General features: G+C 33.3%; 2 protein-coding genes across 2 annotated transcripts; both read right to left on the reverse strand.

The window, feature by feature from the left end:
- Window positions 1–7339: 7339 nt before the first annotated feature.
- On the reverse strand, window positions 7340–11943 carry LOC100797153 (LRR receptor-like serine/threonine-protein kinase GSO1). Its single transcript, XM_003547356.5, has 2 exons — window positions 8155–11943; window positions 7340–7857 (listed from the first exon to the last, which is right to left on the reverse strand). The coding sequence occupies exons 1-2, from the start codon at window positions 11558–11560 to the stop codon at window positions 7490–7492; spliced, it is 3774 nt and encodes a 1257-aa protein (XP_003547404.2). The 5' UTR covers window positions 11561–11943; the 3' UTR covers window positions 7340–7489.
- Window positions 11944–14949: 3006 nt separating this feature from the next.
- Window positions 14950–19877, reverse strand: LOC102662969 (sulfate transporter 2.1-like). Its single transcript, XM_014767635.2, has 5 exons — window positions 18976–19877; window positions 18688–18862; window positions 17994–18224; window positions 15179–15304; window positions 14950–15057 (listed from the first exon to the last, which is right to left on the reverse strand). Exons 1-5 carry the CDS (start codon window positions 19146–19148, stop codon window positions 14950–14952), a joined length of 813 nt encoding a protein of 270 aa, XP_014623121.1. The 5' UTR covers window positions 19149–19877.

The raw sequence follows: 19877 nt of genomic DNA on the forward strand, positions 1-19877 counted from the left end.
ACTTAGGATTGTGGTTATTTATATTGTTTAGTGATTAACATCTTGACTTAGTTGCACATTTTATCACTTAACTATCATCATTTTTGAAATTTCACCATTCAAGTCTTAATTTGTGTGCATTTTACCGATGTTGATGTATCACTAATAAAGTTAAATAAAAAACAAAACAACATTATTTTATCACTAATTTTTGTGAAATGACGTCGTTTTGTTACCAATATAGTGGTAAAATATGCAAAAATTGAAAAGTATATGGGTAAAATGCGAAAAAAACTTATATATGATAAAATTGTGCAAAAATTTAAAACATGGATGGTAAAATTCACACACACACACACACAAAGATAAGTAGTAAAATTCATAAAATAATAATAGTTAGATGATAAAATATGCAATTAAGCCTATAATATTTTGTTTGGACCAATTGATGTAAGTTCTTACTCATTTTGCATTTTTTGGCCAAATTATGCATAATATTCTTTTGTTCTAAGTTGTCCAAACTAGTTGATCGATTTTTGTTATCCTATAAAGGCTATTATAGTCACTTATTTAGTGTTTGTTTGGTTCCAAATCTTGGATATGCATATATTGAAATTTTCATATCAAAACTTTACATAATCATAGAAGCTAAACAACATTGTTTCTGAATTGACATGGATCTTACCTTGTCAAATGTTAAACCAAACATATTGTTAGTAAATCAAATTAATTAAATGTGAAATATTCTAGAACATATATCGATTTAGCTTATGTGTAATCACTCTTATTGTTGGGTGATTGAGAGCTAGCATAGGCTATGTGAATTTGTGTTTAGGTTTTTTTATGGTTATTGCTATTGACACTAACGGTTTTATTAATGGTATTATTCATGTGGGTGTACTTTAGCCATATTTTGAAATTGTCTCCTGAAAAATTATACAATGGAATTGTGTTTTCGTTATGTAATTGAGGGTGACCAAAAATTAACAACAAAAGTACATTTTCGTTGTTCAATAAATGGAAACATACTTCTGTTGTTAATTTTTTTCACCCCCAGTTGAATAACGAAAATACGATGGGTAACACAACAAAATCGTGTTTTTGTTGTACTATGTGATTCCACCCCCTAATTACGCAATTAAATCATGATTCTATTTTTTTTAAGTTTTAGTTTTTTTAAAAGTAAACTTTAATGTTTTATATTGTGATTTAACAATCATATTTATGACAGTCTGACAAGTCAATAGTGTCCTTGTAGACCTTGATGTAATTTGAATAGTTTATTTTGCTAGTGAAATCTTGACCGTTGTTGATAATTGAATCAAGAGAGAACAATACAAAATGATAATAAATACGAGTGGTATGAGGAAGCTTAATGCATTGTGTTGGATCTTTCATCATATTGGAATGAAGATGGAAGGATAGTTGTTGTTGTGTATTATGATAATGACGTGGTATCAACTTTTGAGGGGTTATTGTTTGAATGCTCTAATAGTCCTAAGTTCATAAAAATTAGTGAGAAAATGTTGTTTGCTACTTTGAGAAAAGCAGTTACAGATGTCATTGGAGGTGGAAGAACTTATTTGAGGGTTTTTTTCTACCGTAAACTTGTATATGTAGGTGATGGTTGTGTTGAGTACAATTGTGTGGAGCTTAAAGACAACAATGAAGTAGGGAATATATTTTTCATCTTTTGACAATGTAGTTCTAAAGGCCTGATCGAGTTGTATGCAATGGTTGGTTGATCTTCAAAAGAAATTCTTGCTCTATTGCGTAAACTAAGAAAACCAAGACCTGCCAAAGAGATAATTGCTCTGATGCATGGATCAATGACGATAACAAACTCTAATGAAAATCATAACTCTATTTAGTTAGGTTTTTAATTGATGAAATTTATGTTAGTTGTGGTGGTGGTTGTTGTTGTTTGTTTTCTGAATTTAATCGATATTTTTTTTATTACATTACTAAGCGTGTGTCATTTAAACATGAAAATAGAGCAAACATAAACTGTTAAAAATAAGTTCATAGAACAAAAAAAATAAGTACGTATAAAAAACATCATAAGTCAAATACATAATAATACAAAATGACAAATATCCTCAAGTGCCCTTGCGGCCACCTTTGTTAGCTTTCTTCCTTGGTGGCGGTCGCTCCTCAGTTGACCTACGTCCAACTGTAAGACCCTTTTGTGCTATCAATAAAAGCTGTTGTATGACCTGATGACTATTTGTGCCTTCAGGAACAACTCTCATGCCCAATTGTCTCTGTGTGGATGCTGACATTATTTGAAATTGATCCTACACAAATATTTAACAATATAATTAGTAATTATTTTTCATTAACAAATAAAACAAAATGATGAAAATAGTGTGTGCATTACCTGACATGAGCAAACAACACCTAGTACATAATCTGACATCTGACCACCACTAGGTTGTGGCTGAGGCTAAAGCTGGGATGGAATACATATGGGACTATGTGGTCATTCTCCCTTTTGGAAGGAAGCATGTATGGATGTGAGTGCTTGTAATATTAAGACAAGTAATCTGGAGTGTAGGACCATGAAACCCCATGTGGAACAGCCTCGTCCACCACCACCATATGCTATTCCCACTCGGCCCGTGCCTCACAACAATTCTCATATGCAGTAGGACGCTCGAGTGGGTCCATGTACCTGAATTATCTCAAAATCCTCTCTGGTTGATACGACTGTATGTATGTCCCAACTTTGATGTAGCAAAAGTGCAATGCCTGATCCTCGAAAGATCTAAGGTCTTTACGTGATGCATTAGGGACCAGACAACATTAATCATCTTCAATCAATCCAACAAAAACCTGGTTCCATTAGCCTTGTCGGTACCCCTTAACAGTAACCACCTAGCTGTAAGCGGCTTATCACGGTCATTATTCAACACCTTCTCACTACAAGGAATGATCAATAGATGCTCAAACACCTATGTCTGTAAAGACATGAAATATATTTTTAGCGTCAGGTAATACCAAAAAAAAAAAATAGTTATAAAGATAAGCTAACATAGTTGCCCCCTAAGTGTACTCTTGGTTGTGATCCAAATCATTAAGATACTGCAGGTATCAAATATGTACATGCGTCAAGCTATTCTCTTGGTTGTGATCTAAATCACTGAGATATTGCAAGTAGCAGATGTGTACATGTGTCAAGCTCTTCTCTTGGCTTTGATCCAGATCACTAAGATACTACATGTAGCAGATGTGTACATGCATTGAGCTCTTGTCAGCAAATACGGTATTATCGAGAAAATGAAACAAATACGCATAAATAGCCTAGACGAACGACTCACTGGGCAACGTAGGTGTGATACAAACTCTATAACCAAGCCAGAGCTACCTCGTTGCCTGATGACGTCATAACATCTGCTTCCTGGACCGTCATAATGTCAAGCTCTAACCTTAATAGACCTTTGATCTCCTTTTTGTTGTAGGTGGTGTTTGTGTTATCAAGGAAACGACCCGTGATAAGATGTAAAAGACATGACAAATCATTGAGGGTGATGGTCATCTCTCTAACTAGAATATGGAAGGAGGATGTCTGAATGTGTCATCTCTCAATAAAGGCATTGATTATTGATTATGCCTTTATTCGCGGACATGTACCACGCCTAATAAAGACCCTTCAGCCTTGACCTATCCATGTACCCCTTCACCGTCGCATTGGTAGGGTAGTCCATAACCTTACCACCATGGCTAACCAATTTTAGTTTGTCTCTAGGATGACTGATCAATACATGGCTAGCTATATGATCCTTATAGGATCGAAGCAGAGTCAAATCCATAGGGTCTCCTCCAAATGGGGGTCTGATGATACGATCAACAAATGGTATCTTTGGTGGTTGTGGTTATAGCTCTGCGTGCGGTTGTTGTCATTGAGTCAACTCTGTATCACGACATGCTAATGCAGTCACAAGTTGCCTCTCTGCCTTAACATTTGAGACACAAGTAGTATGCTTCGTGCAAGCCATGTGAAAAGAAAGCAACAAAATATTAATTAAACAATTAAAATAAAAAATTAAATAATTTAAAGACAAAAATATTAGCACAACAAAAATGTAATTTCATTGTGTTATTCATCAAATAACACAACATAATCATATTTTCATTGTGGTTTTTCTAAAAACAACACAATGAAAATACGATAATGTTGTGTTATTGGATGGATAACACAACAAGTTCACATTTCCATTACAGAGTATTTCAAAACAAAAAAAAAAAGCACAACGAAAATGTGATTATGTTATGTCCTAGGTTAAAAAACACAACGAAATCGTATTTTTGTTGTGTTTTTGAACTCAGGATATAACAAAATTGTATTTTTTTGTGTATTTTTTTTGTTTTGAAATACTCCACAACGAAAATGCAAATTTGTGCTTTTTTACAAACCACAATAGAAATACGATTTTATTGTGTTATTTGATTAATAACACAACAAAATTATATTTTCATTGTGTTAATTTTTTTTTGTTTTTATATTATTTAATTTATTCATTGGATATTGATAACACAACAGATTCATATTTTCGTTATGGAGTATTTCAAAACAAAAAAAAATCACAACGGAAATTGTTCGAATACGTCGACAAGTGCACCGATTCACACAAGTAGTATAAAATGGTAAGATCGAGTATCGTATTCTTAGGGAATTTGTTTCACTTAGACATGGTACATCCAGTATGTAAACATTTGTATGGATTAAAAGCAAGGTAAATGTTAAGTTGAATCCTGTACTAAAGTCTATTTGAATATAAACTAAATATCTAGAATTTTGGAAGTGAAAATAGTCAAGTAAAAAGCGTTGGGTTGTTCTATTGAATTTTTCTTGATGTTAAAATGTATTTTTCTCCATCTAACGTTATCCTAGTGTTCTTATGCTGAGAAATTACTCAAACCAAGATCCCTCTAGTGAATGAGCCTAGCTCTCTTTAAACTTCGTCCGTGATCCCTCAACAAACTTAGTCTAAAAGAGCTGCATTAAGTCTACAACAAAATATGAACTAGATCACTGCACTTCATTCCTAGACATACAGATCTCTAGCTTGCTCTACCAAGTTCTAAGGCTTTAAAGCATTTCCCAATGCTAAAAATCCTAACTATACATACAAATGGGTGATCAAGCCACAACACATGTAAAATAAGCATAGATAGAAGCAATGAACACATAAGAATAACATTAAATAGATAGTGAAAGAGTGTTACATCAAGGTTTCAGCAGAACTTCCCAACAAAAAGGCTTAGCCTTCCATTACAAGCAATATACTCTCAATACAAGAAAGGATGAGTTTTGAGCGAAAGAAAATGGCAAAGGCTGGTTGAGGATGTCTCCTACAACCTCTAAACCCTAAACTTCACTCCTCTAACCTAAACTCTCTCTGCTGCTCTCTTTTTGTCGCTTCAGCTTCCTTTGCTGCTCTCTCTAACTCTATCAAAAAGACTCTTTATATGCTTATTTCTGCCAACTTCAGTATTTTAAAGGCTCTTGGACCTTTCAGCTTTCGAAGGCTTGTTTACCGAGACTGACTTGTTAAGCGAGAGTAAGTGAATTTTGACTTAGCGAGCTGGACGCGCTAAGTGTGAGAAGGGACAATGACCTTGCTGGGCGGGCTGGTTGTGCGCTGGGCGAGCACATCTCTGAACGATCCTCTTCTAGGGTTTCTTAACCCGCTAAGCGAGCTATATGCCTCGCTTAGCAGATGCCACCCGCTGAGCGGATTTGCCTCGCTGAATGAGTCATCAGCTACTTGAACCTTCTTTTATTTTGGCCTGAAACTGAAGTGATTTCAATATTAATTCATAAAATGAGAGTATCTACTCTATAAAATCACACTAAACATAAAAATATGTACAATTCCTACAAAAGAATTATAAATTGGAGGTAATGCGCTATTTCCTTGCAAATATTCAACATAAAACTAACTCATGAATAACAAGTAATAGAAATATGATTTCGTTGTGTCTTGGGTTAAAAAACCTAACAAAATTGTACTTCCGTTGTATTTTTTTTTGTTTTGAAAAACTACACAATGGAAGTGCAATTCCGTCATGTTTCTAAACCCAGAACATAGTAAAATTATATTTTCATTATGTATTTTTTAAAACAAAAAATACAACGGATATAGGATTCCTTGTGTTCTGGGTTCAAAAACACAACAAAATCATATTTTCGTTGTGCATAAAAAAAATGAAAAAAAAGGCTCTTATGTTTATGGGTTTGTAGCATGCAAGAGGGGAAAGGAGTTGGAGAGGGAGAGTGTGAGGGGAAGAAGAAGAAGAGGGAAGGGGAAATGGTAGGGAGTTTGAGCGTTGGGCGTAGAAGAGGGAAATGAAGGGAGAGAGTAGGGGGTTAAGGGTAGAAGAGGATAAGTGAGAAGAAGAGGGAATAAGGTTCACTGATGAAGAGGGGGAAGAAGGAAGGGGTAGAGATAAGGATAGTTTTGACTTTTCACAACTAATTTTGAAAATAGTAGTGTCAATAGTAATTTAGGATAATGACAATAATAGTCCCCTTTTTTATTCATATGAATTAAGTCAAGTACGGAAAAATGTTTACAATAACTTTTGCGCACTCAAAAGAAATAGACACCCTCAATGAATTGTGTTGGTCCGATATATATTGTGTCAATAATCTTATGCATTTATCTCAACAATAAAAACTCTTATCGATCAAATTCCTTTGGCATAAAATATTTGGTTATTAAAGATTTTTTTTTAGAGTTTAAAACTCGAATTTACAAAGTATATGTTGGAAAATTCATTAACCAATGACTTTTTACAAGTTTTCAGAATATTGTATCTAATAAGTTTGGTTGAACCTTTTAGTTAATGTTTAAAGTTAAGTCAGACTGAAGCCAACTTTATTTTGAGATTATTTCTCTTAATTGACTAACCTTTAAGGTATTTAATAAGAAAATGTAAACATTCATAAACTAATGTGAAATAAGTAAAAGTATATTCAGAAATTTATACTTCAGGAAAAAAATTATTGAAAATTAATCACTTTTTTTTTTACACCTGAAGATTAATCACTTTGGGAAAAATATACTATTTAATATTTAAAGGTCAACTAAAATTGTTGGACAGATATTTGCAACAGATGAAAACTTGACATAAAGATTTATTAATATTTAAATTGTTAGGTCAAATACTACACACATACGATATATAAAAACATTTTATGAAATCGTATGATTGTCTCAGTTTTAACTTTTTATTTTTCATTTTTGAGAGAGAGACCTACATCACAAACTCACAAGGATAACATTACCTATGAATCATTCCTAGCACTAGCTATAAGAATAGAACATATTTGCAATTTCGAATCACATTTCTATTCAACAATCTCAATATCAAATTAGTTTTGCAAGGAAACATGCAGATTAATATAAAGTAACGAGTATTTCACATACAACTCTTAAGCTTAAAATAACTAGTAAATATAATATGCCTTCCTTTGATCTTCAATCTGTTGGAACTAAAATCACTAGTAATGATCCAGATTCGTCTTCTCAAACTCCACCTTCTTGTTGTTTGACACATGCAGAAGAAGATCACACACTTGCCGTGCCGTTGGCCTCTCCTGTGGTGCAGTTTTTGTGCACTGTATTGCTATCTCAAGAACCTGGAATGCAGCAAACTCTTCACCAGGCAAAAGGGGTTTCATTTTAGGATCTATCACTTCCTCTCCTGCAGTGCTTTGCATGTCAAGGTGCATCTCCACCCATCTCACCATGTTCATCTCTGCTCTGAAAGCTGCGTCTGTCGGTGTCTTACCACTAACAAGTTCCATGAGCACAATTCCCATGCTGTACATATCACTTTTCTCTGTTGCCTTCATTGAATATGCATACTCTAAAAAATAAGAAATTTCAGTTAACGCTTTGACAAAAAAAAAAGGACAAAACTTAAAATAATATAGTTTCTTAGATGTTTTTGATGTTGTTTTCGAATCAAAATTAGAGTTTCACCTAAGTAATTTGATTGTAAAAAACATTTGCATTAAAGGTCAACATAAGATTACAAAGTGAAACTCCAATCCTAATTAGAAAATAACATCATAAACATTTAAGGGATTGTATCTAAGTTTCTTCAAAGTAAAAAAGAGATAGTAAAGAACAATTCAAGTCAGTGGTATGCTGAATCAATTACCTGGGGCAATGTAGCCATAAGACCCAGCAAAACAAGAATTGGACTCAGTGATAGATTCATGATTCTCAAAGAGTGTTTTTGCTAGACCAAAGTCTCCCAAGTGTGACTCCATGTTGGAATCTAGCAATATGTTGCTAGATTTGATGTCCCTGTGAAGGATCTTTGGCACACAATCATGATGGAGGTACTCCACTCCCTGAGCTAATGTCACAGCAATTCTGAACCTTGTGTCCCAATCAAGTTTCCTCTTTAATTTGAGGGGTTCCCCATGTAGCCAATCCCAAACACTCCCATTCTCCATATACTCATATATCAGCAGATTCCAACCTCCTCCATTAAATCTATTGCTACAACAACCTAACAATTTCACCAGATGCCTGTGCTTGATCCTCCCTAAAGTCTTAAGTTCTCTTATAAAGCTTTTGTGCAACAGATAATCATTTTTCCACGAAATCTTCTTGACAGCCACGGTCTCTCCAGTGGGAAATTCAACTCTGTACACTGTCCCAGAACCTCCACAACCAATTATGAACTCTTCACTTAGATTGTTTGTGGCATCCATGATATCTTCCCACCTGAAATCTCGCTTTCCTGGCACAGTTAGGGGGATCAATGTCCGCTTCTGTGCTCGTGATGAAGAGGAGAACACAAAACTCAATTCACTGCCTCTCCTGAAAAATTCTTGCTTGTTTTTCAAGAAGATGATCACTACAAGTATCAGTAGAGCAATTGCAGCTAAAGTTGAAAGTGCAGAGACTATAACCACTGATGTGTTGCTTAAGACCGCTCGCTTATCACCACCACTGTTGCAGCTTACAAGAGAGGCTCCACAAAGAAGATTTCCTTCGAACGCCTCGTGTGGCCAGCGGGAAAATTGCTTATCCAATGCGCCTTGAAGGTTATTGTAAGAAATGTCAAGCTTCCCCAAGCTCCTCATTTCACCCACTATTGAAGGCACTTCTCCAGTGAGTTGATTGTGAGAAAGATCAAGTACTTCCAATTTTGACAGCATGCCGAGTGTAGATGGGATATGACCAGATAGATTATTGTAACTGAGGTCCAAACTGATTTGGAGATTTTGGAGACTTCCAATCTCAAATGGTATTTCACCACTAAAGCCATTCCTCGATAGCTGCATCTCATAAAGATTGCTCAATTTACCAATTGAGCGAGGGATTGGTCCAGAGAAATTATTATGGTCGAGCCTGAGGATACCAAGAGATGCAAGATCACCAATATCACCTGGGAGACTTCCATTAAGAGAATTGTTATTCAAGGAAAGGACCAGCAACTGGGGTTGTTTGAATAGGCCTAGTGGAACAGAACCAGAAAATTGATTGAAGGAGAGCTTAACCTCTCCCAACTGAGGCAAACTCCCAAGCCATGATGGTATGTGTCCAGATAGAAGGTTATTGTTTAAATCAATGTGAGTCAGATTATTACACAAAGAAAGCTCATCTGGTATTGGTCCTGTGAGTGAATTTCTTGAGAGATCTAACAACGATAACATAGTGATTTTTCCCAATGTCCTTGGAATTTCACCAGAAAATTTGTTGTTACCTAATCTCAGCCTCTCAAGGGAGGGTGAATTTCCCAGGAGAAAGGGTATTTCACCATCAAATTCATTATCTGTGACATCAAAAGAAAGAAAAGACCTAGAGCTACACAATGCAGCCAAACTACCATTCAGTGTGTTGTTTGAAAGGTTCACTCTGGTCATGTTTGCTACATTTACAAGTTGGTGAGGAAGACTACCTTCAAGAGAATTGTTGTAGAGCATGAACTGCTTCAACTCCCTGAGGAATCCAAATGTAGAAGGAATGCTACCTGAGAGCTTATTATCTGCCAAATCAAGCACACTCAGCTTGTGACAGTTCCCAAGTGTGGCAGGAATCTCACCCACAAGCCCATTCTGCCTAAGGTGAAAGAAATTCAACTCTTTCAGCCTCCCAATAGTCAAGGGAATTCTCCCACTGAAATGGTTTCCAAACAAATCAACCATTTGCAAGCTTGAACAGTTACCAATCTCCAAAGGAATCTTCCCTGACAACATGTTATCATAGAGAAACATTATCTCCAATTTCCCAAGCCTCCCAACCTCTCTGGGGAGATCACCCTGCAAATTGTTGTGAAACAATGCAAGTGTCTGCATGTTAGTGAGGTTCCCTATGAAGGGAGAGATTGAACCAACCAAAGTGTTGGTTTGAAGCAATAGATCAGTTAGCCCCAACAACCCATAAACCTCAATAGGTATTGACCCATTGAGAAAATTGTTTGACAAATCAAGTTGCTTCAGTGAGTGGCACCGACCCAACTCAGCTGGTATCTCACCATGAATTCCACTACCTGACATCATTAAATTCTCCAAACTTGTAGCATTGGAACATATGGTTCTTGGAATTGTCCCAGAAAGTTTGTTCTCAGAGAGAACCAAGTATTGCAACTCACCCATGTTCCCTAACTCCTCTGGAATTTCCCCACTGAGCAAATTCCTTGACAAGTCAAGATTTTGAAGGTTACCCAATTGAGCCAAAGAAGGTGGAATACGACCCTCGAGCTTGTTCCCCATGACATTCATATATCGAAGTTGACTTAGCTCGCCGAGTTGACTCGGAATCGACCCGGTTAAGCTGTTGTTGGCAAGGTTGAGAGTTTGAAGCTTATCGAGTCGACTCAGTGTACTCGGGATCGAGTCATTGAGTCTGTTGCCAGCGGCGGAGAAGACTTGAAGGCTCCAGCAGTACCCCAATTCGGGCGGAATCCGCCCAGTCAACTCGTTTTCCTGCAGAATCAGATATTGCAACAAACTGAGTCGACCGAGTTCGGACGGAATCGGACCGGCGAGTCTGCATGAGGCTAAGCCAATGTACTCGAGGTTGACCATAAACCCAAATGACGCGGGAATCGGGCCAGTGAGTTTGTTGTCACCGATTCGCAGGACTCGGAGACTCATCAGCGAGTCGAACTCGGTGGGGATGTGACCCGTGAGTTGGTTAGAGTGGAGTAAGAGAGATTCCAACGAAGTGAGGTTGGAGAGGGTTGGTGGAATGGGACCACTGAGGCGGTTAGAAGAGAGATCAAGGTGGATTAGGTTTTTCAAACGGCCGAGTGAGGGTGATATTGACCCACTGAGTGATAACTCGGACAGGTTGAGTCCCACCACCGAGTCATCATGATCCAAAGGTTTGGATTTTGACCCACATGACACCCCTCTCCAACTACAGTAATCTGTGTTGTTCACTGACCAATCACTTAGAACATTTTCTGGGTCTTCAGTGAACGATGTTTTTACTTCCAAAAGCACTCTCATAGTGCTCTCATTGCCATGACAAAGTAGTAGTGCAAAAGAAAAGAACAAAAGGATCACAATTGCAAGCGTTGAAATTCTCATTGTTTCTTCTTTCATTTGGGGGTGAATGAGTGAGTGAGTGAGGGGTGAGGATTGCTTACAAGTTTTCAATCCTTTAGTAGTTTCAAACTGTTGTTAATAAATAGAACATGCATGAAGACAAGTGAAAATTAATTTAGGTTGGGGAATCGTTGGTGGTGGTTGTTCTTGGATTGTGAGAATGTGTGTTTTAGCAGAAGAGAGAAAGGTTTCATGTGAGAGAATAACACTGCATGGGGAAGCTATATGCTACTATTCCTATCATTTCACATGATCTCTGAAAGTGTGTGGCAGTGTATGTGTAAAAAAGTTGATGAAATTCATCATGATCATGCATGGTATGAAATGCATTGGAGAAAGATGAGTTGGTATTATCAGCTACGAATAGTTTGACAAAGCATGTCTAGCCTATCATCTATGAATGACTATAAATGAGGATGCAAATGTAACTGTGTCAGTCACCCACAATAGTAGCCAATTACCATTTATGGCAATAACGCTTACACATTAAATGTGGAAGAGATCGATAAGCTGAATGCAGAGAAAGTCAAACTGGGGGTTAAAAAGAGCATGCATGGGAAATGTATAAAAAAAAGGAGGAAATTAAATGAATGAACCAATAAATATTTATTAGAAAAATATTTGACCAATATATTATCATGCACCCAGAAGAGAAAGAGAAAAAAAAATATAAGAGATATTTATAAATATTTAAAATAAATAATAATTTATGTATCATTCATTACTCTATTCATTAAGGTTATGTGATGTGGACAGGGAGTGATACAAGTGATGAAAGATGAATACGTGAAGTCATGAAGGTAAAGTGGTTGGGTGAACCGATAGAGGGAAATATTCGTTGATCTTGCTTGGTTTTTTATTGAACAAGAAGAAAAACTACATTGAGAAAGTAAACAGTTCAATTTCCCTTTTAAAACTTGTGTGTTTGAGCATAGTGATTTTGGAGTTCTTCACTTGAAGTCAATGGAGTCCCCACAAAGAATTTGTCATACTCTACGTAAGCCACGTAGGTTGTAGCTTTCAATCGTTAACATTTGTCTTGTACAATTCCTCAAGCAACGCGTATCACCAACGGTTAAAACATAGTAGAAAATTAAAGTAAACCGTGGAATTTATACATGGCTATGAAAGGAGGATGATATGTTTATTTTGACATTCTTATATAGAATTGTTTTCTTGTCAAGCTTAATGGTTTGATCTACCAAACCAAGATGTCGTTTTGTAACGTTTCGTCTTTCTGTTGCACACTGCTTGCTGTAAACCCTTTTGGCTACTCCAAATGCTCTTGTCTTTTTTCGTTTTGCCCGCTCAATAAGGTTACTGTTGTCCCAAGTAATTCTAGTATTACTGTATTAGTTAAGAAATTAACAATACATATTTTTATTAAAAATTATGTTAAAAACGCATTAAAAATTATGTTAAAAGTACTATATATATTAATGATATTATTAATTAAAAATTATTTCTTCATGAGTATAAAACATTAATATTAGAGACAAAATAATTTATAAATAATTTTAAAAATTCGTCACTAAATTTTTTGCCACACTAGTATCAAAACCGAAAAAACATTTTTCATCATTAAATTTTGTTACTAATGCCTCAACTTCGGGTAGTGACGTACTCTAGTTAGCATCTATATACTTTAAAAAAAAACTAATGTTTTTTATTCTTTGATTTTGTTTATTTACATCCATATCTAAAAATCTACCAACAAAAAGTTGGACAGATAAGTAAATTATTTTTTTGATGCCATGACTATGGCTTGAATTTATGTACACGTGTATCAAATTTAATCGAAAGTGATGATTTTTTAGACTAAATAGTATCTTTATTTTCTTTTTATTTATCTATTTCTATATTGTCATATTATTTAGGTATCAAGAAGTTTATAAATTAAAACTTCATATAATGCTCAACCTTGTGAGATATATGTTAGTTCCTTAACAAGCATACCACATCGTGCAAATTAACTAATAATATAAAATAGAAATTTAAGTATTGTATCTACAAAGACTTACATAATATTTAATAAAATAACAATGTTCACTAATTATGATTTTTAGAAATAATATTTTTAATTTGATTGCAAAAATATAAATAGAAAGAAATTAAACAAACATAAAGTTCAAAAGCAAAAGAATAAAAAAATCTTTTTGGGTAATTTTATGAACACTTAAAGTGCGATAAAAAGAGGTAAAATAACAAAGAATAAAAGAGTTGGGGTTGATTTCACTAAACACCTCCTTATGCAAACAAATGTCACTCATATGGTTCAAAAACTAATTACTATCATTAACACACAAAAATACTCAAACCCCAATCCCTTGGATGAAAAGAATCTAAGCCTCTTGACGAAACTATTAATCTCTTAACTAGTCTAACAAAGTGACTTGCTTTAAGAACAAGAGTTGAAAGATAACTAACAAGCCATGTTCTATCTCTAGACACAAAACTCATTAAGTGTTCCTATACATTTCTAAGTTCAAAAATATTTCCCCACGACAATTCAAACCCTAACATCAAGTAAAGGGTGATCAAGTCAAAGCAAGCGTTAATGCATAGAAGAAAACACTTAATAATGAATAGTAAACATAGATTAATAATAAAAATGTAAACATAAGGATGAATTCAGTTACATCAACTCTCAAAATGGATAAATCTAACTACAAGAAAAAAAGAAGAAAATAGATGAAAGAGATGATGAGAAATGGTAAGGAAGCCATGAGAGCAAGGGACATAGCTTCCCAACCTTTACCCTCAACCTTAGACAACTCCCTTACACTACTAAAAAAAAGGCTTTTTACGACAGTTAATAAGTGCATTTAACGACGGTTATCAACCGTCATCGTTTAAAATGTCGTTAAAACAAAATCAATTTTTAAGACGGTTATTATAATAACCGTCTTTGAATGTAGGAACCTTTCAAAGACGGTTATTAACTAATAACCGTCTTTGTATGCTATGTCAGAGTTTACATTCAAAGACGGTTATTTGTTAATAACCGTCTTTGAATTGTGTGTCAGAATAGGCATTCAAAAACGGTTATGAGTTAATAACCGTCTTTGTATGTTGTATCAGAGACATTCAAAGACGGTTATTTGCTAATAACCGTCTTTGAACTGTGTGTCAGAATGGGCATTCAAAGACGGTTATTAACTAATAACCGTCTTTAAAAGGTATGTCAGACTTTACAATCAAAGACGGTTATTACAAATAATCGTCTTTGAAAGTTGTGTCAAAATAGGCATTTAAAGACGATTATTTGCTAATAACCGTCTTTAAATGTTATGTCTTTCAAAGACAGTTAATTGTCACAAATAACCATATATGTTGAATTATTGTCAACCAGTTTCAACTATTAGTGTTTAATAATCATAATTATCTTAAAAATTCATATGAACTGAATCAAGGGATTGAACATGGAAAGCAGTGGACTCCGATAATAGCTCAGCTTTAACCATAACATCCAAAAAGGGTTCAGTTTCAAAAATCTAATCATAGCAACCTACAAAAAGCTAAAAATACAGCTACAAATGCTAATTACTTTGAAATGTTATGTATATTTATATTTATATGTTTAATTAGCATAAAATATTTGATGTTGCTTAGTACAGTGTGATTTCCAAGGAAAACATTGTAGGTTATTGCAAGATTCTGTCCATTTACTAGTGCATGCGCCTCCAACCCCATCACAACACTTGCATACAACTCTAAGAGTTGCAAAAATCTTTGAGTACCCTGCAATTACATCACATATATAAATCAATAAACAGCCAAAAAAGAATTTAACTAGAATGAACTAATAAAATCATAGATTGTTATATATAGTAATAACTTTTTTATATGAAAAAATCTGTTGGAGATATTAAAAAATCTAACTGATCATTTTTAGTGGAATTTATTTTTAAACAGGTACCTTACTTCAGGGAATGAGAACTAATGACATATTGGTATACATAATAAGAGTATATTAATTTTTATGATAATTATTTTAAAAATTATATCTAAGAGAAATTGTAATTAGTTAATGGTATAATTATCTTTGTATTAAAAATTGGACACCGCAATAAAATCAACTAGCATTGATTTTGTTAACCTGCATGTGCAAATCCTCTGATTTTGTTAACTTGTTAAACATTCTTTAATTTTTATTATTTCTATTGTTTTCTAGTACACCAGTACACCCGTTTCTCCTTCACAAGGATTGAAAATATTATTTATCTTAAATATTAATATAGATTTATGTTTTATGTTAACAAAATAAAAGCAAAACTCATTATGTACTGAGTTTTAAAGAATGAGAAATTAACTTGTTAAGATTCTTTTCTTAATTGAGTGAACCAAATAGCTTCTATTGTTAGTGTACTAAAATTAACATACTGATTGACTTCTGAAAGTGAGGACTGTAGCTTGACCAAATATGCCATCAGTTCCTTTGCTGCACCTGTATCCACGTTCTTTAAGGAAAAAAAAATTGAGGTCACTAACTGATTCTCAAAACAGATTATAACAAAGTAGGAGGAAAATGTGATTGTATCATACTTCATAGTCATATTGAGTATAATAATGGTGCCCATAAGTAGCCCAATGCTGGCAAACTATGTCTTCAACAATGACAAGCTTGTCTTCAAGTTTATCTTTATTTTTATATGCAAGTATAGATTGATTTGTTTTATTTATATTGTAACTAAGAACTCTTATCTTAGATTGATTGAAATATTATTTTTCAACAATTATTTAAATATTATTACCTTACCTAACTAAAATGTTTTTTATTTCTCCCATTTATTGTATTTTAAAAACTATATTTTACCATATACTTTAATAAATTATATATCTATAATTGACAACAATAATTAATAATTAAAAATATTATACTTTACAATCAATAATTAAAAAATTAATTATAAATAATTCCTACTATAAATTTAAAAAATATTTATATATTTAAAATATTCATGAATACTATTTACTTGTGTATAACACGAATCAATTAGAGTTGTTAACTAGTGATATAAAATTATTATCATTGTTATGAAAAATAATTAACTCATTTGAATCTATCTAATATATCTATTTATGTAAAGGAAGTTTGAATTTGTATGAATCGTTAGATCAAAATTTTTAAATTAATTTAAAGTTACTTTTAAATTGAAAACACTTTGTTCTTACGTCTTGAGATTTGACAAGTCACTATAAAAATTCAGAAATTGTGAAAATTCAGAAATGTATTATGAAAATTCAAAAATTGTAACATATCCAGCAGAAAAGATGTTTATTTATAGTCCAGAACATAAGATAGAAAAAGATATTTTCTTAAAAGCAAGTAGATGCATCATATAAAAAAGTATCCAATAACTCTAGTTATGCATGGAATTTGATATTCTTTTTTGGCTTCCTAAGCACTCTAATATGACTGAAATCTTCAAAAGTTCAACAGAAGCGCACCTAACAACTCATCATTAAGTTTATGATTTTTTTTTAGGTGAGCCATTCAAGCAACCAACATATATCTTAATGTCCAAAACAAAAAGAAGTTACCTATTTTCCATGTGAAGACAAACTTTTATGCAGTTCCTCTAGAGCAGTGATTCCAACGGTGTCAATGTTCACCAAATCTATCAGAAGAAAAGTCTCATGAATCAAATAATAATACACATACACTTTGTTATTTTAAACACCATATTAATATTTCTTATTTCTTTTTCTCTTTCTTTTCATCACATCACAAAATCTATCAAATCTATATACTTTTTTCTTTTTCTAGGTGTTCAATGGCTATTAACTAGAGTAGTTCATGTATCATTTTTCTTTTAATAATAATAATAAAAAACAGCAGCTGATCGAAATTGTAAAATTTTTAACCACATTGCTTTCTCACCAATGGTCTTATGTATAATATTCTAAGATGTATATATGTGTACTTTTTTCGATCTTTACGTAATCAGTTATTATAGGTACTTTAGTAAAAGTAAAAGGTGCAAAATATGCTGTTAATTTCATTTTCTTTTCCTTTTTGTGAAAAGATCAATATCCTCCTACATTTAATAACGAGAGTCAGAAAGTCTTACTGGAGGTGTCAAGAATTAAAAGTGAAAAGCCTGACTGACATCTCTTCCATTTTCTTTTCTTTAAAAACTACAAGATATAATATGTTTTTCATATACTAATAGATTTCATTTTCAGTATATTACCTAATTTTTTTTATTATATCTAACATTTTCAAAATTTTATTTTTGGTGCTTTTTATTAATTTTTATTTATCAATTAAATGATAACGTGACAAATTATCATAATATCAATTATCAAATAAGTAATGATATGATAAACTAATAGAACATCACATTAGCATAATGATATTAAAAATATATTGTATTAATTAAGTTGAGGGTTTCATATATAATTATAATTATAATTGGTTACTCACAGTAAGGGCAACGACAGCAACCACTAGTCCAATTTTAGCCACTTCTCCAATGTAGGGGTTGTTGAAGTCTAACTGATGGATGGATCTTGGATTCAACCCCCCTTTGACATGTTTCACAATTTTAACTCCATTTTTATCAGCTCTTGTGATAAACACAATTAAAGTTGACACAACAACAGATACAAGAGGAGAGATTGATGCCAACCAGAATAGTTTCTTCTTCCTTTTACCCTGCCAATTAATTAGCACAAATTAATTTCAAACTATATTTATTAGTTCTAGGAAATTTTAATAATTACATTTCTTGTGCCTGTTTAATTTGGAAGCTAATTAGTTATTATTTTACCTTTCCACTAATAAATGGATGCAGAATATGAGTGATTATTTTTTAAAAAAGTTATCAAAAAAAAGTAAATAATAATATTTTTAAAAATAAATCAAATTAAACACGTACCTAATCCATCAGATTTTTTTTTAATTAAGGGGACAATAAACAAACAAACAGAAAATAACTACATGTTTTTTAATCATTAAACTTATGCTTAATAATATTTATAATTAAATTTATTATAATAAATGTATTGAATGGTGAATTGGAATCTGGTTCCAAAACTATCTTTACTCTTAGTTCCCTCCCCCCCCCCCTCCCCCACCAGCTCCCAATTTATTGGGAAAAGAATAAAAAGTAGCATACTAGATTATGCACTGCTTCCCAAATAGCTTTCATGACAGAGACTATGTCGGTCTTGGTCGAAAAATTGGTGATTCCTAAGAGTCCCTTTAACTGTTGAAGCCCAATCACAATGGCTGCTCCTGCCACAAATCCAACTATTGCAGCATGGGATAGGAAATCCACAAGGAACCCAAGTCTGTTAAATTTTAATGGATGCCAAAGTTAAAAAAGATCACTCTCAACCTTATGGGAAAGTTATAAAAATATAATGATAGGAACATGAGCATAGTATGTTAATTAATTGTTCACCTGAGGAGTCCGAAGGAAGTCTGAAAGATACCAGCAAAGAGAGTAGCAAGCAAAATCAGCTTTGTATAACCCACTGGATCAGTAGCAGGGTCTACTAATTTCTCCATCATTGAGGATAACAGAAGAGAAACCACTGCCACCGGACCAATTGCTATCTCCCTCGAGGTTCCCATTACAGCATAGATAAGTGGTGGTACCACACTTGTATCTAAATCATTTTATTTCACAAATTAGTAATAAACCAATATCGAGTACTAAATTTATTATTTAAAAAGGCATCATATGGAATGAAAAACAATTGTAATGATAATAAGTAGGAAAAAAAGAAATGGAAGAAAAAAAAAGTCAAACAAGTCACAATTAAGAGAAGCTGGCAAATTAAACACGAGGAAAAGAGTTGAAAATAAATCCTACATTAGCATAATTATAAACAAATAAAAAGAGTATACAAGCAAGATTATTACAAGTAGATACTCCATTTTCAGAAAAACAGTTCACTCAAACTACAAGTCCACCATCTCACGATCGTATGGCCCGCCAACAAATTTTAATAAGCTGAAAATGTCTGTTACAGAACATATAACAGGAGTTGACATATGTGCCACACATCTGATCAATAAGAAGTTGACATATGTACAGAAAAATGATATTCAAGCCAGCATAAAATATATCTCCACCACCTACCAGTTCATAAAAACCAGAGTTAGTGAACTTATTAAATTCAAACTCTAAATTCTGTTGTAACAATTGAGCCTACCCAAGAATAAGGCAACTAAAGCTCAAGCTTTAGAACCACAAACAAAAAATTATTTGTTATTAGTTTTTTTTAAAACTAAAAATATGACATATGTTAATAAAAACCATTTCATACACTCTGCAAAACCATTTCATACAGTATTTGT

This window comes from Glycine max, chromosome 15, assembly GCF_000004515.6.
Source record: "Glycine max cultivar Williams 82 chromosome 15, Glycine_max_v4.0, whole genome shotgun sequence".
In the NCBI taxonomy this organism is placed as follows: Eukaryota; Viridiplantae; Streptophyta; class Magnoliopsida; order Fabales; family Fabaceae; genus Glycine; species Glycine max.